Source organism: Erpetoichthys calabaricus, chromosome 11 (assembly GCF_900747795.2).
Source record: "Erpetoichthys calabaricus chromosome 11, fErpCal1.3, whole genome shotgun sequence".
Classification (NCBI taxonomy): Eukaryota; Metazoa; Chordata; class Cladistia; order Polypteriformes; family Polypteridae; genus Erpetoichthys; species Erpetoichthys calabaricus.
In genome coordinates this window covers 159,169,092-159,187,708 of record NC_041404.2, presented here as the reverse complement: position 1 = coordinate 159,187,708, position 18,617 = coordinate 159,169,092, and the positions used below count along the sequence as shown (strand labels likewise).

At 36.1% G+C, this 18,617-nt stretch overlaps 1 protein-coding gene across 2 annotated transcripts in view; it reads right to left on the bottom strand.

Annotated features, from left to right (window-relative positions):
• Positions 1–17,450, bottom strand: part of nsmce1 (NSE1 homolog, SMC5-SMC6 complex component) — a 44,015-nt gene extending 26,565 nt beyond the window's left edge. For both annotated transcript variants that reach the window (XR_007936283.1, XM_028814449.2), the window contains exons 1-5: positions 17,269–17,450; positions 16,224–16,349; positions 12,915–13,036; positions 12,614–12,691; positions 3,625–3,771 (exon numbers count right to left, since the gene is read on the bottom strand). Coding sequence is in view for 1 of the 2 variants with exons in the window: in XM_028814449.2 (XP_028670282.1) it covers positions 3,625–3,771; positions 12,614–12,691; positions 12,915–13,036; positions 16,224–16,341 (465 nt within the window). In the remaining variant the exon portion in view is untranslated. The remainder of the gene's footprint in view (positions 1–3,624; positions 3,772–12,613; positions 12,692–12,914; positions 13,037–16,223; positions 16,350–17,268) is intronic.
• Positions 17,451–18,617: the final 1,167 nt, after the last annotated feature.

The following is an 18,617-nucleotide window of genomic DNA, read 5'->3' as shown; positions in this document are numbered from 1 at the left end:
ACAATTAAGGATTAAAGTATACAAATTTTAAACAGCTGATTTAACATGCACCACAACACAGTAGGCAGAAATTTTCACCTTCACTTGTCTTGATGTAAATGTCTAGCAAAACAGTTCACTGATAAAGGGTCAGAGAGCTGTTAAATCTTACCAATAATAATAACATTTTAACAGATCTTATTATAAAATATGATGTTACTTGTTGACTTCTACAATGTTTGAAAGGCATACTATATATCATTTGTATGTAAGCAAAATGACATTCTCAATTAGAAATGGCACTTTTCATACTACAACATCAAATATACTGTACATACCTAGATAGCATTTTAGTACTTGAGGGAGCCATCATACTTCACTGTTCCTATCTCACTTTGCTATTACTTACAGTCATATGAAAAAGTTTGGGAACCCCTCTCAGTCTGCATAATAATTTACTCTACTTTAAACAAAAAAGATAACAGTGTCTTTCATTTCCTAAGAACATCTGAGTACTGGGGTGTTTGTAATTTTGCTAATTTGAATGCATGTAACTGCTCAATGCTGATTACTTGCAACACCAAATTGGTTGGATTAACTCATTAAGCCTTGAACTTCATAGACCGGTGTGTCCAATCATGAGAAAAGGTATTTAAGGTGGTCAATTGCAAGTTTTGCTTCCCTTTGACTCTCCTCTGAAGAGTGACAGCATGGGATCCTCAAAGCAACTCTCAAAAGATCTGAAAACAAAGATTGTTCAGTCTCATGGTTTAGGGGATGGCTACAAAAAGCTATCTCAGAGGTTTAAACTGTCAGTTTCAACTGTAAGGAATGTAATCAGGAAATGGAAGGCCACAGGCACAGTTGCTGTTAAACCCAGCAGGTCTGGCAGGCCAAGAAAAATACAGGAGCGGCATATGAGCAGGATTGTGAGAATGGTTACAGACAACCCACAGATCACCTCCAAAGACCTGCAAGAACATCTTGTTGCAGATGGTGTATCTGTGTATCGTTCTACAATTCAGCACAATTTGCACAAAGAACATCTGTATGGCAGGGTGATGAGAAAGAAGCCCTTTCTACACTCACTCCACAAACAGAATCGCTTGTTGTATGCAAATGCTCATTTAAACAAGCCAGATTAATTTTGGAACAAAGTGCTTTGGACTGATGAGACAAAAATTGAGTTATTTGGTCATAACAAAAAGCGCTTTGCATGGCAGAAGAAGAACACCACATTCCAAGAAAAACATCTGCTACCTACTGTCAAATTTGGTGGAGGTTCCATCATGCTGTGGGGCTGTGTGACTAGTTCAGAGACTTCGTATGGAAGAATGGTCAAAAATACCTCCATCCAGAATCCAGACACTCATCAAAGGCTATAGGAGGCGTCTAGAGGCTGTTATATTTGCAAAAGGAGGATCAACTAAGTATTGATGTAATTTCTCTGTTGGGGTGCCCAAATTTATGAACCTGTCTAATTTTGTTATTATGCATATTGCATATTTTCTGTTAATAAACTTAATGTCATTGCTGACATAAGGCATGTCATATATTAAAAGGAAGTTGCTACTTTGAAAGCTCAGCCAATGATGAACAAAAATCCAAAGAATTAAGAGGGGTTCCCAAACTTTTTCATACGACTGTATTCTGTAATTAATCCTTAATTGTTAAGAGTAATTTTTTTAATAGATAAATTACATTGTATCAGTTTCCTGAGAAACAGAAGTCAAATTTTAATTGCTAAAACTGTACCTTTTTTGGATTATAGTACAAGTATACACTATCTACATTACTATAGACTACTCTAATAATCATGCTAAATGCATTGGTCAAGATTGTTAAAAACAACTGCCTAACCTTTTCATTGTAAGAAATAACCCTTTAACAGTGAATCGCTGCAGGCCAATGTTTTTACCTTAATACCTTAAATGTTAACGTTACACACAAATGTCAAGATAACAGTTCACATCCAATTCAGAAATGCCAATGCTATTTCAAGTTAATCGTATAGCAAAAAGCAAAACAGTATTTAAGACTGGTATTAATTCAGTCTTTGATGCTTTTAATTGTATAAAATGCACACCAGTTCAGAGTGCAAAGGAACAAATAAAAAATCTTACACTAAATTCAATCATACAATTAAGCACACAAATTTAAACATTTGTGATTAAAATTAGATTTTCACAAAGTTACTAATCATGGGTGTAAGGATGTACTCATACTAGGCACGTTTGTTCAGTACCGAACTCAAGCACAATTGTCCCCCAAACCCTACCCCACACCTCAGCACTCACACTGCGCTTAATGTTCTGGACCCGGGCACGCTTTTGTCATGGCCATGTGACTTGAAGTGACAGCATACATGTCAAAATGATTTTGTTTATTTTGTTTTTTTTTTTTTTGTCATGTACAGCATAATAACGCTCTACCCTCTTACAGATTTATTGAGTGTGCAGTACAGTGTTTTGCTGCTAATCGTGCTGCACGTACGAAAAGATTTTTACAGAGATAAAAGATGTTAAGGGAGGAATTTGCAGCTTTTTTTGCCAACTACAATTCACCTTCATGTATAAGGTGAGAATAAAAACCTGTTTTTAACTCAAATGGTATTGAATGCAATGTGAATTGCATTGTCTTACTTGTCACATCATTGACGTCATGTCTGTTTTCCGTGCTCGGGCACGTTTAGCAATCACACTGTTCCCAAATGCTACTGAACTGTGCTCGGGCCCACATCCTCCAACCAGGGCACGGTACAGCTGGTGCAGCACAGAGCAATCACACTACCATAGTCAAACGAACTACACTTTGCGGGTTACATGCGGAAGAACTGAACAAATTGTCAGTGTGAGTACACCGTAAAAAGCATGGATTCTTTTGTCCACAGTCTTTACTATCATCTGAAAGGCAGTAAATTAAAATAACAGTAACTCCCCCAACTGGCACATCAGTTATTCTATTATAATCTAATTTAATACAAACCTTGTTTGATAGTATACCAATACAAATGACCACAGTCATCATAATAATACCATAATTCTTCAAATATTTTCTGAACCTAAAAATGTTTCAAAGAATGATTTTGTAAATTGTCAACTGACTTTTAGAGCAAAATATCAGTGTATGACAGTGTCCTTTATGGAACACAAGTTTTATGAATATTTCTTTCATACATCAGCAAACCAAATTCCACAAACAGTTATACAGAACTTACTTTACATAACCAGTGCAAAACTCTGTAAACTTAAAATTATACTATAAAAATCTGTGCATGCAGTACAGGTAGACTTAATTAAACAAGGATGAGGACAAGGAGGGAAATTCAGTTCCCAGCAGCTCAACTCTTCATCAAAGTGAATTCTATCTAGACTTGTTTCCTTTTTCTGCACTCAAAATTAACCTAAAAAATTTCTGATTTAAAGTCAAGGCATTCACTGCGCCAAAGTACATTCATGCTTGAACAGTCCTATTCTATAGACTGAAGTTAACCTGCCTTTTACCAGTAACGGTCTTGTGTGAATTATTTACACTTCCTGCTATGTATTCATTTTATATTTCAAATAACTGAAAATTAACTGAACACACAGATGAATAAATTATTAACCACAAAGAGAATCTAAATGCAAATACATTTAACATTACCTCACAAAGCCATTTGTTTTGGACTAGTCTTTGTAAAACTTGCTCTGCATCTTTCTTTTTCATCTTTTTTGTTTGCACTGTGTCGGCAAGATTAAGAATATCAGTTGACGATGCCAATCCATTGTCAGAGTCAAGTATCAAGTCCATCTATAATCAAAAGAAGACAGTTAAACAAATAAAATATTACAATTTCAACATATAAGTAATTTTGAGAGTGGGTGTGGTTAAGATGCATATATGAAAGAATAATAAACAATCTCTGACTATATATTTATTTTGGAGTTTTCATTTATATTACAAATATGTTACATTACCGTATGTAAAGTTGCAAAAACAAATTAGACTCTCCACACAAGTGTATATTTAGTGCTGTTTACTTTAATAATTTACATAGTCATCAAGATTTAAATTAGGTACACCAGTTCAACTGTTTATTAATACACATCTCATCAGCCAATCACATGAGAGCAACTCAGTGGACTTAGGCATTGTCAAGATGACCTGCTGAAGTTGAAATCGAGCATCAGAATGGGTAATTGAAAGTGGCACGGTTGTTGGTGCCAGAAGAGCTGTTCTGAGTATTTCAGAAACTACTGATATATTGAGATATTCATGCGCAACCATTTCTTCAGGCTTATAGAGAACGGTAAGAAAAAAGGAAAATATCCAGTGAGCAGCAGTTTTCTGGGCCTTGTTGATGCCAGACATCAGAGAAGAATGGCCAGACTAGTTTGAGCTGATAGAAAGGCCAATAGTAACTCAAATAACCACTCATTACAACCGAGGTATGCAGAAGAGCATTTGCTCAACACATCAAACCTAGAAGCAGATGGGCTACAGCAGTAGCAGAGCACACCGGGTGTCACTCCTGTTAGCATTAGAACAGGTACCTAAGGCTACAATTCGCACTGGCTCACCAAAATTGGACAAAAGAAGATTGGAAAAACACTGCCTGGTCTGCTGCGACATTCAGGTGGTAGGGTCAGAATTTGGGATCAATATAATGAAAGCATGGATCCATCCTGCCTTATATCAACAGTTCAGGCTGGTGGTGGTGGTGTAATGGTATGGGGAATATTTTCTTGGCAGACTTTGTGCCCCTTAGTACTAACTGAGCATCGTTTAAATGCCACAGCCTACCTAAGTATTCTTCCTAACTATGTCTATTCCTTTATGTCCACAGTGTATCCATCTTCTGATGGCTAAATCCAGCAGGATAACACGTCATGTCACAAAGCTCAAATCATCTCAAATCTGGTTTCTTGAACATGATGATGAGTTCGCTGTACTCGAAACTCCTCCACAGTCACCAGATTTCAATCCAACAGAGCACCTTTGGGATGAGGTGGAATGGGAGATTCGCATCATGGATGTGCAGCCAACAAATTTGCAACAACTTGCGATGCTATCATGTCAATATGGACCAAAATCCCTAACAAATTTTCCAGCACCTTGTTAAATCTATGCCACAAAGAATTATGGCAGTTCTGAAGGCAAAAGGGGCTCCCAACCTGGTACTAGCAAGGTGTACCTAATAAAAGTGGCTGGTGAGCATCTTTGTGGGTGCACATATAACATAAAATCCTTAAACATACGTAATCCAAGCCTATCTCAAAAACATAAGGTACAAAGCAGTCATTAGACCATGTTAAAGCACACACCTGTGCACATGCAGGCTAATTTACTCTCATTAATCAAACCTGCATGTCACTAGTGTTATTTACATTAAGACCTACAGTCAAAGCATAATTATTTTTTGCAAAGGATCCAAAAAATATATGTAAAAATTACCCAATAACAACAATTTAAAAATAGCAACATGCTTATTTTGCCCGGGAAATAAGTAGTATCTTCAATACTTGATGATGTAATTTTTGAAGAAACTAGGTGAATATAAATTACAAGGTTGTTGGCCTGAAATGCCTGCTCCACCAAAATTGTTACAATGTTCTAATATGCACACACACACACTGTACTTCATAATATTCTCAAACTCAAAATCAGGGTAGTTGGGGAAGCGAAAATGTGAAGTTATCTGAACAAGGCTGTATGCAAACACAAAACCAGCATACAGTGTAAGACAAGAACAACCACTGGACAGGGTGCCAGTCCATCACTAAGCCAACTCATGCATACACCCATACTCACAAAGGGCCAATTTAACATTGAAATTAAGCTGAACTGTATATCTTTAGGGATGCAAAAGGAAACCAGAGTACCTGGAGAAAATTCCCCATAGATACAAGGAGAACAATGCCAACTCCAAAAACAAAATTAGACAGTGCAAGATGAAACCTAGAACACCAGATCTGCGTGGCTGCAGCACTTGCTACCAAAACTCCATGCTATCCCTACTTTGTATTATATTATATTATATTATATTATATATATATATATATATATATATATATATATATATATATATATATATATATATAAAAATGGAATGGGTGGGTCGTCGGGTGGGCCTTTTTTTCATTCCGTCGTTTTTTCGACGTTTTGAAAATGTAGAATGATTATTTGATTTTTTTGTTTTTATTTGATCGTGTCTATGTAGCCGCCGTCGTAATAAAGTATCGCTAAAATCGTCATTTATCGTAATTTATTTTTGACGTATAACGTCGCCGTCGTCGAGGTCAGTGATACCAGTGCAAAAAAATCTGCTTACGGTTGAAAGACACGCCCTACTCACTGGACAGTTAAAAACACCAATCAAACTAACGATGACATCAAGTATTACCCAATCAAAAGTAGGAAAGGAGGCATCTTCATAAAATGCATGTGGGATGATTTGCATGAGACGCTGCTTTAAAAAAAAAATGATAATAAAAATACGGGATAAATCCCGTCCAGTATTGATTCAAAACGGGACGCGCAATTTCATTCTCAAACGCGGCACGATTCCGTATTTTAAAGGACGGGTGGCAACCCTACAGTGCCAGGTAACCACCCATACAATCACATTGTGATTCAGACTAGGAATGCAATGAATGTAATTACCCCGATCTACATACAAGGCGAAAGTCTTGCAACATTCAAAGATGATGGTTTGGGATAATTAGTACTTATTAAGTACACCATGGCACATAAAAGAGCTTATGAAGCCTTGAACCGAAAAAAGCAACATCTCAAAGATCGTAAAAAAAAAATAGGAGCTAATGTCGTTTTACTCGCTGTAGATTTTAGTCAAACATTACCAGTTATTTCACGAGGGAGACCAGCACATCAACTCAACGCGTGTTTAAAATCCATGCTTCTCCCACACTCGGTTATATGTCGCGTGTTCTCGGGTAGGTGCACCAAAAAATTTATACATTTAAGCATGTAATGGGCAAACAAAAAATGAGGTATACCCGAAGGCACAGCAGTAGTACTTAATGTAACTTTACTTCTTAAATGTTAATGTTTTACTGTTTAATAATTTATACGCTTCTTATATGTTGTTCAAATTCTTTTATCAAAATACCACTGACAGCGCAATGCACGATAACATCGAGTGAATACACCATACGCATCCGCCCACGGCTGCCCTGCTGTGCGCAGATAGGACTTGATTGTACAATAAAATAAAATAAAGATAAAAAGACTAAAACAATCATCACCCATAAAGCGGATAGTAGACGTGACGTACTATATGTGTACCACATTTCAAGTGTATAGGTGCAACGGTTTGCGAGCTACAGGTCATTTAAAATCCTGGACAGACACACAAATTGCCACGGTAGCAAATTACAGAAGAAGATTTTACTGTTTAATAATTTATATTTATATGAAACGAGCTGTATATACCCGGCGTTGCCCGGGGCAGAAGTAACGTAATCGGTCAAACACTTACATATATACCAAAGTAAACCTAATCGGTCAAACAGTTACATATATAAAAAAACCGAACCTAATCGGACAAACAGCTTCATATATACAGAAGCGAACCTAATCGGACAAACAGCTAATCTATATACATAACCAAACCTAATTGGTCAAACAGTTACATAAATACAAAAGCAAACCTAATCGATGAAACAGCTTCATATATACAGAAGCGAACCTAATTGGTCAAACAGTTATGCATGTGCAGAATAATTTTACAAAGATTATGCGTGTTAACAATCATTAAAAAGAAAAGATTGAGGAACTCTTCTTCTATATGTGATGAAGCTGGATGAAGCTGACTTGACGAAGACGTAGGTGGCATAGATTGGTTTTTCTAAAACAGAAGAAAAAAATGAGTATCTATTATTATTTTAAATTAGAATGAAAATGAGAACCTTGATTAGAGATAGATTATCCGTATTAAAATATGTGCATGAATAAACTTTTGCTAACTCTCTAGCAAAAGTTTATTCATACAAATTGGCATGGGATGGCTTTGTGAAAAAGTAAAAATTAGATAAAAATAAATTGAGAATGCGTACTTCGATTTGACTGAGATTATCTGTAATGATGAAAAAAAAGTTTAGTATGTTTTTTTTTCCATACGGGAAGGATGTAAAACCTTACATAGGCACCCTTCAGCCCGTACTGAAGGGTAGTGTCAGATTCTTACTGACTAAAAAACACCCTTTTTATTCCACAGCTACCCCAAAAACCACTATTAGGCATTACTTTGGCGTGGCAGTAGTTTAGTTATGAAACAGCTGGGTCCTGAAAAAAATCTGTCTTATTAGTGGCTTCATCACATATAGAAGAACAGTTCCTCAATCTTTTCTTTTTAATGATTGTTAACACGCATAATGTTTGTAAAATCATTCTGCACATGCATAACTGTTTGACCAATTAGGTTCGCTTCTGTATATATGAAGCTGTTTGATCGATTAGGTTTGCTTTTGTATTTATGTAACTGTTTGACCAATTAGGTTTGCTTGTGTATATAGATTAGCTGTTTGTCCGATTAGGTTCGCTTCTGTATATATGAAGCTGTTTGTCTGATTAGGTTCGGTTTTTTTTATATATGTAACTGTTTGACCGATTAGGTTTACTTTGGTATATATGTAAGTGTTTGACCGATTACGTTACTTTTGCCCCGGGCAACGCCGGGTATATACACCTCGTGTATATATATATATATATACACACCCAAATATATATCAAATAAATATGTATATATTTATATCTATATATAGATAATACCCAGGCACAGACAGGATACAAATCTAAAGTTTTAAGCGCATGAGAGGTACAGTCATATGAAAAAGCTTGGGAACCCCTCTTAATTCTTTGGATTTTTGTTTACCATTGGCTAAGCTTTCAAAGTAGCAACTTCCTTTTAATATATGACATGCCTTATGAAAACAGTAGTATTTCAGCAGTGACATTAAGCTTATTGGATTAACAGAAAATATGCAATATGCATCTTAACAAAATTAGACCGGTGCATATATTTGGGCACCCCAACAGATATATTATATCAATTCTTAGTTGAGCCTCCTTTTGCAAATACAACAGCCTCTAGACGCCTCCAATAGCCTTTAATGAGTGTCTAGATTCTGGATGGAGGTATTTTTCACCATTCTTCCATACAAAGTCTCTTCAGTTCAGTTAAATTTGATGGCTGCCGAGCATGGACAGCCTGTTTCAAATCATCCCATAGATTTCCGATGATATTCAAGTCAGGGGACTGTGACGGCCATTCCAGAACACTGTACTTCTCCCTCTGCATGAATGCCTTTGTAGATTTCGAACTGTGTTTTGTGTCATTGTCTTGTTGGAATATCCAACCCCTGCTTAACTTCAACTTTGTGACTGATGCCTGAACAGTATCCTGAAGAATTTGTTGATATTGGGTTGAATTCATCCGACCCTCGACTTTAATAACAGCCCCAGTCCCTGACTAGCCACGCTGCCCCACAGCATGATGGAACCTCCACCAAATTTGACAGTAGGTAGCAGGTGTTTTTCTTGGAATCTGGTGTTCTTCTTCCGCCATGCAAAGCGCTTTTTGTTATGACCAAATAACTCAATTTTTGTCTCATCAGTCCAAGCCACTTTGTTCCAAAATTAATCTGGCTTGTCTAAATGAGCATTTGCATACAACAAGCAACTCTGTTTGTGGTGTGAGTGTAGAAAGGGCTTCTTTCTCATCACCCTACCATACAGATGTTCTTTGTGCAAATTGCGCTGAATTGTAGAACGATGTACAGATACACCATCTGCAGCAAGATGTTCTTGCAGGTCTTTGGAGGTGATCTGTGGGTTGTCTGTAACCATTCTCACAATCCTGCACATATGCCGCTCCTGTATTTTTCTTGGCCTGCCAGACCTGCTGGGTTTAACAGCAACTGTGCCTGTGGCCTTCCATTTCCTGATTACATTCCTTACAGTTGAAACTGACAGTTTAAACCTCTGAGATAGCTTTTTGTAGCCATCCCCTAAACCATGAAACTGAACAATCCTTGTTTTCAGATCGTTTGAGAGTTGCTTTGAGGATCCCATGCTGTCACTCTTCAGAGGAGAGTCAAAGGGAAGCACAACTTGCAATTGACCACCTTAAATACCTTTTCTCATGATTGGACACACTTTTCTATGAAGTTCAAGGCTTAATGAGCTAATCCAACCAATTTGGTGTTGCAAGTATTCCGCATTGAGCAGTTACATGCATTCAAATCAGGAAAATTACAAGGGGACCCAAATTTTTGCACAGCCACTTTTCACATTTGATTAAATTTCATACAACTAAATACTGCTTCACTAAAAATCTTTGTTCGGAAAACACCGCAGTACTCAGATGTTCATACGAAATGAAAAACATACCATCTGTTATCTTTTTTGTTGCAAGTAGAGTCAATTATTATGCAGGCTGAGAAGGGTTCCCAAACTTTTTCATATGACTGTATATACTAAAGTGTAATACTACAGTGATCTATCAACAGGGAAATCCCACTATACAGGTTGTAATGGTGTGATGGACGGTGGGCATATGTGTCTTTCAACCAAGAAATCTGGGTTTAATTCCTGTATATTACATTTAACTCTTTCTTTAATAATGCTTTTCTCTTACTATTTGTATCATAGTCATAAGCCATACCAGGTGGGCCCATATTGTTTCTGGAATCTTTTATTGCAATTTGGCATTCTCTGCACCAGAAGGGAAAAAAAAACAATAATATTGTATACAAGGAAGCTTCCAATGCTTATGCTAGTTATGTCCTAAATGCAACAAGTTTAAGGGCAATAAAGATTAATTTATTATTTAGTATTAATTTGACCCTCCCACTTTCTCACTCAGGAAACACAGGTTAATTTAAATAGTACAGTATATGATATTATGTAATTTTAATAAGTTTTTGTCACCATGAAAGGCACATGAAATGCAAAACGCCATGGATTTTCTTAAAACTGAAACTGTCTTAAGTGTTTTATACCTTTTTACTACCATTGATATCAATAATTTATAAATTGCGGCATTTAAAAAAATATGCCATGGTACTCACTAAAACTTTTAAGGGTTTGCCTCTTACTGAGGTATCTCAACAATAATGATTAAATGAAATAATACATTCTCCCGATTTTATTAAGAAACATTCCACATAGCGCTTCCGGTTGAAAAACAATCTCTACATGCCTTAACATGGTGATTTATATTTTTAATTACAGCCATAAATGTTACATTATTGTGTCCAGTATTAGCAGTTCAGTAAAAAGTGAAATTAAATTGGGGACCAGCATTAGATACTTAAACATATACAGTATACTGCTTCAGCATAATTTGCTATAAAGCAGGGGTCCCCAACCCCCAGTCCGCGGCCCACTACCAGGCTGCAGCCGTCTGACAGCCGGGCCACGAGAGAACTGCCGGCAACGGAGACTCACTCAGACTTTTCAGAATGCTTGGCGGGCGGGGCTTTGCAGCGGTGCAGATAGAGGAGAGAGACCGAGGTGAGAGAGTATTACAACAAAGTATTTTTATGGTCTCGACAGTTTCCCCATAGGACACGAGTCTATAGAAATCTCGTTACTATGAAGTACATTCAGCAGATATTTTCATTACAACGAAGTGACCTTGAAATGCTTGAATGAATCATCCACAGAGCAGTTAGATCTGTGGTCGCAGCTCAGATGTGCACATTTGCACAACGATCCCCAAACAGAAACATTGTAAAAAAAAGAAAATTCTTTCTTCAAACTTTCCTCGTACTGTTTTTTTTTTTTTTTTTTTGCTGTTTTTGTTTTCTGTGGTTTTCAGTGATACCTTTTGCTTATTGCTTGTCAACATTTGAAAAACATCTATTGGAATTTAACTCATTGTCACCCTCCTTTAGAAAACGGAAGACACGAAAAAACAGTAACAGTGTTGATGTTTGTGATGTGCAATCTGTTGGAATGACAAATGCAATGCATATGTCTTTGTTATATGCAAAAAAAGAAAGAAAAATCTCAGGTTGCAAACGTATGCGAACTGCTTAATAACTTAAGAATAATAGAAATGTAATGTAAATTGTGTATAAAACTGCCCTACGAACGTGCCCCGAATCCCCAAATGCAACCCCCATCCCCCCCCCCCCCCCCCCCGGTCCCTGGAAAAATTTGCTTCTAGTAAAGTGGTCCTTGCTGTCAAAAAGGTTGGGGACCACTCTTCTAAAGCATTAATATAAAAGTGAAAATTTCTGTTATATGTCATCATCGTAAAGGCATATATAATTGGTTCCATCCAACCATCATTCATTTATTTATTTTCTTTGACTGCTTATCCAAGGCAGGGTTGTGAGGAAGCAGGAGCCTATACCAGCAAGCATATGATGCAAGGGAGAAACAACCCCTGGACATGGCACCAGTCCATCACAGGGTGAACATACACACACTCTAGGGGCAATTTAACAATGCCAGTGCACCTAACCAGCATGTCTTTGGACTGGGTGGGGAAACTGGAGCACCAGGAGGAAACTATAGTCAGCTCCCTACTTTTTAAATAATTTTCACTTACTTGGAGAAAATAATTACAATAACAAATTAAAACACAATGATGAATTCATAGGTGTTCTTTTCAGATACTCACAGCTTTTCTAAACAATTCTAATTCATTGTCTGAATAATCTGTTGCCATCCTAGTTATTTCTGTATCAGCAAGATTCACCTGAAAAGCAGTACATGAAACAATATGAAAAATATGCATCCTAGAAAGTAAAGCAAAAAAAATCTTTTATTTAATAAATTTTATTTTGTAAAGCGCATAAATAATCCACTAAACATTAGTCGCCAATTACCAAATTTAATAAAGTAAAAACAGCTGTATACTATACATTTTGTGTGATCAATTTAATCTAATAAAATGGATTTAAAAACAAAGCACCAATTACCAATGCATAATACTGTTGTCCATCTTCCTCAGACATTCCACATCTAATATGCATGAACATCGGTTGTAGATGAGTGTTGATTTCATTTACAAAGTCGTCCAATTTATCAGGAATATAATTGGCTGTGAATGGAGAGCAGACAAGGCATATTTACATATTGCATTTAATGTTACAACTTTTTTTTAGTTTCACAGTTGACATAAAAACTAGATTGCACCTAACCCATAATGTAAAAATTAAACCTAGACAGTAGTAGGCATTCATTTTAAACCCATATATAGAATCCATTCATTTTCTAAATGTGATCCACAGACTGTCCTGGCATTTTTGGGCACAAGACAGGAATTAGCCCTGGGTGTGGCACAAATTCATCACAATACCTACTCGCACACATACACACAGCTGTAATCACCACTTAACCAAACATGCATTTGTGATAAGTTATCACTGAAGCATTGATATACTATAGACATCTAAGCTTCATGTTAGTACAAAATGATTATAGTTAATACAGAATCCACCTTAATAGACTGAATAGATCAATTTAAGTAATTTAGTATACTGCCAAGAAATTTACAACATTGTATTACAGGTTCTACAGGATACATAATGGTCTATAAAGAATCTTTTAACTATAAAATTATATATGTTAAACGTTATTAAATTACTTGAGTACTTAAGTCATAATTAAAATGTCACCTTCAAATTAGTAATTCCAGGCTCAGGCATGTTTTGTTTTTTACTTTTGATATTCTGGTAAAAGTGTAAAAGATAATGTAACAGTTGCAACTAGTGTATCATATTTATTAATGAAACTGAGGAAAAATAAATTATGATAAATATTAATGAGAAAGCAGGCCTGACACACAAATACATTAACCATTTACACTTTACAATATTAAAAAATCCAAGGAACACCAGAATTACACAGCCAAAACTTCTTGAAAAATGGATACTCTGTAATTTTGGATATATCGAGCAGCATAAACTAGGCAGTGAATCATGCGGATTCTTTATTAATATGCTGTGTTATCAGGCAAGGATTCTACTTTACCTTACATTCAAACTGAAACATCACAGTTTTTAGCACTATCTAGGGGAATTTTACAATACAAAAGAAAATTCTGAATTTGAGAACATTAACACCACAATTAAATGCAATGTTTAGGTCACATTCAGACAGAAAAAAAACAAGTTAGAAAATTGACATGCGGCTAATCTACACATTAGGATGCATGCAATGACTTAGTCAACCAATTAGAAAGTTGGAGTGTTTTAAATTTTAGTGACTTCATCAAAGAGTCATTTATTACATTTTTGTTTATTGTTTTTTAACAGTGAATCATATACATAAATATTAGCAGTAACAGAATGAAATTACATGTATTAGTAGACTGAATTAAATATGTGCTTTTTAACAGCACTTTACAATGTAAAATCCTACTGCAAATAGGCTTGTGGTGGCTCAATAGCTTTCATAGACAAAAGAGTTCAAATTATGTCATGTAAAAATAGCATCAATTGATGTGCTATCATGATAATTGCTAGTTGGGGACAGTCTATGACTAATTGTTGTCCAGACTTCCTTATATACAACACTAATGAAAAAAGTACTTGATAGAGAGTTAAGATCTTTGTTGAAATCACATGGTGAAATTGTTGTCTTATTCGAACCACTGGAGATTTTCTGATACATTATAATGATATGGTATTTTTCTGACAATATAATTTTAACACAACTGTGACATTGTTTATAGTGCAATGTAAACTGCGCTTACACAGTGGCACTTGCATAATTTCTTTCCTTTTCATACTCAGATTTTTTTTTTACGGCTAACTTACTTCAATTGGCACTACAAGTGAGCACAGAATGTTTCTCTGTTTTAAGATAGACAAGTTTGCAAATTCGCTAATGCTTTTCAGTACGAGACTTTGAAATTTCAAAACCATACAGTATGCTCTACTCAAGATATCCCAAAAAAAACTGGACTTTCACAATAAATTTCCTTAAAGAATAAGTATGCCAAATTTCAACAAAATCAGTCCACTGATAGCCCAGTTGTTAATTGCAGACAGACATGGCAACTGCAGTAGGTGCTTGTCACATTGTAGTCAAGCAAATATAAAAAAAATGTAAAACACTGCACATGGATACCATGTGTTGATACTTTGGGGAAACAGATCAAAGAAAGTTACAAAGAAAGAGCTTGGAACTAGCATCTTCATGTAACTAACATGGGGCCAAAACCAGGTGAACACTGGTTACACTGGTGTTAAAAAAAATGCAGAGCAGCACTCATTTTTTTGTGCAATGTGCCATTTAACAACTACCATTTCCAGTTGTTGATGGGTAACACCTGTATCCGTATTCACAAATTTTGCACCGTTCGGACTGCATTTGCTAGGCTTCGACACTTGTGAAATCATCTTTATGTAAGCAGTGTACATTTACTCTTGTGTTGTAACTGGTGACTCCCTTTTGCTCAATGCAGCCAGGACATGCTCAAGATCTCATGACACAAAACTGGATAAAGTGGACACAGTAAATTGATTAATATTGCTAAGTAATGCCTCTCATTTTAATGCTATATAAAATGAGGAAGGTCTGTTTTGGAATATCCACACACCATCAACCATTTAGACTGCAGCTATACCATGTGCACTTCAGAACAGGTAATCCACCTGAAGCTAAGTATGTTTGGGTCTAGATAGATAGATAGATAGATAGATAGATAGATAGATAGATAGATAGATAGATAGATAGATAGATACTTTATTAATCTGGCCAGTACTTTAATGGGAGAACCACCAGAAAAGCATGGGTTACTGTTGGAAGAGGTGTTGGTTACCCTGTGATCTTTGCCTGTCAGTACTACACTGTGACATTGGAATCTACACATACTGTGCAAAAAATGGTGCAATCCTTTGGATATAATGTAAAACTGAGGTCCTGACTCTGCATGGTCATAAAAAATCCCTGGGCATCTTTAAAAACAGTAGGGTTTCCCCAATATACTGCCTAAATTGCCCATCACAGCCTCATCCATTCTGGCCCCCTAATAACCCATTCTATTATTCTCTCACCCCTTCACCACCTAATAGGGAATGTGTGGTGCATATGCTGGTGCAAAATGGCTACCAATGCACCATTCAGATGGATGCTGCACATTGGTAGCAGCTGAAGTAATTCCCCACCGTCTATGTAAAGCACTTTTGAAAGTCTAGAAAGCGCACCATATCAATGTAATTATTTTTTGTTTTAATCTTTTTTTGCCTACCACTAAGGTGCCACAAAATGTAAAGACTCACCTTTATGTATTTCACAGCATTTTTTATAAAGAGAATTGCACTTTGAGACATCCATTATTCCACATTGCATCATTTCTTGCAAAAATCTTCTATGGCTTTCAGTCAGATCTTTCGGCATCCTCAACACTATAATAAAATTTGACTTGTTACCTGATAATGTAAGCATTCAAAAAACAAGTAACTTTTCTCCAGAATGCGCCAAGGATTTGCTTTCGCTCTACGTGCCGATATTTCAATCCAACAGCAATGCATTTCTGTGCACTATGGAGGCTGCCAAAATCAATTCCCCACTGAACATGCTAAATTTACTGCTGTCATTACTCTTTACTAGATTTGGACAATCAATAACAATTTAAAACATATCATATTTAATATCTTTTAATCATCTAAATATATTTACATGCACGCTTAATATTTCATAGACAAAAACATTCAATCTTTTTCATTATTACGGGAAAACACGTACTTAAAGAACATCAAAATAATGTCTTACAGTGTAAATGGCACGTCTAAATAATACGTGATTGGCAAGTAAACGGTTTCCATTAAACCACACTCGCAATTTGGATATGAACACGTTTTTTTTTTTGTCCCCCCTAACAGCATTTACTGATGATGTGAAAGAAAATGTTTGTATTAATGTTCAAAAACTTTGCACTGTTACTTTATAACACCACATCAATAAAAGTTAAAACACGGAACTAACACTGGTGTGCTACGCCACATGAATGCCCGTAAGTCCTAGTCACAGCATATGCCTATTGGCCAGTCGCCAAAAACATACGTCATGATTGGATGTGTCCTCATTTGCAGTTGCACCGACCTCGCAGAAGGATCACTATTATGCCCGTGCACTTTAAGCTGTAAGTTTGGATACGCGCATAATAACGTATGTTTATCAACAAAACAATTCCTTTACTTACACAAAAAGCTTTCCCAATCTCACCAAGAAATATTTCGCGTGTAGGCCTGATGGAAAAGCCTGCTCGGTATGTTATTTACTGTAATGTAGCATAGGTAGTTTTCATTCTCAATAGAAACTTACCTCAGTGTTCCTTCTTAAGTTTCCCCTTTGATAACAGAAGCTACGTTTGGAAAAAAAAGTTTTAAGTATGTAATGTTGCTGGCTCTACTAATACATCAAGTGATAATACAGTATATTAATTAACGTTTATTTTGTGACTCCGACTTTCTAACCCGTATCTCCCGCTTTCCCAGAATGCAGCACGAGTCGCGCGCAACGTACACTCACTGAGTTGTGCATTTTGATTGGCTCGTCAACAGAGCGGCGCTGCGGATGTCCGCCGCTGGAGTTTTAGCGGAGTGCACTGTGGAATAATGTTAGTAGAAAGCAAACGTATATTTCTTGTGTTTATGTTAAACCGCGGTCCTGGGCAACGTTAATTCGTGTCACTGTATGGTGCAGTACTGCGTTTGGATGGTATTACAGTAAAACTACTGAACTGACTTGATGTTCACGTTTAAGAACACTCGCAAACAATTAAGACAGTGCGTTAACAATTTTACAAGGTTAAATTCTAGATTCAGATAATTGAATTACATGGAACTAAAGGGACTTTAAGCCATCATCCATTGCAGTGTTTCAATGATTTTGAAAATAAATTACAGGCAAGCAAATTAAGCAAGCAAACGGACATCATTCATAAGTCACATTTCTACCACCTGACAGTGCCTGTCAAAGAATAAACAGTACACATAACTACATACCTGTAGTATATATATATATATATACTGTATATATACACAGTACAATGCAATGCCTTGAAATAGTAGATGCACCTTCCTGATTTACTTTTTTATTGCATTTTTTAAACCATCTTTTGGTTTTGTCTTCAACCAAAATCTAATATTAAAGGGTTTAATGTATGTTAAATGTGACTCAAAATATGGAATTTTTGTATTTTATTTTAATGTGCTTGTAGGACTATTTAGATGGAGCTTTTAAGCTGTGTGTCCAGCGCTCTTATGGGAAAGCTGACATTGTATAATGAAAATGTTCTGTTAACCAAACAGCAGGCAAGGTTCAAGTGAGCTCATTACCAATTAATCTTTTTTTTTTTTTTTTAAAAATAAAATTAGGTACAGAGTTTTCAAAGTGTCGAAAGTGTTCGGGACTAGATGAGAATTCTGGGGATATGCAAATGTAAAAGTAAATGCAAGTGAAGCTATTATTATTATATAAGGTTAGCATTTTTCATGTTTAGCTAAAATCAACCAGACTACGAGAGCTTATCAGTACATAAAGCAGCTTGCAAATCAATATAAATTCACAGGATTTTTTTTTAAAAGCATTTTAGAGAGAGACGTCATAGCTGGCAGGGAGAGAAGACGACTATAGTTTTACGTCTACCATCCCAACGTCTACAAGCATCA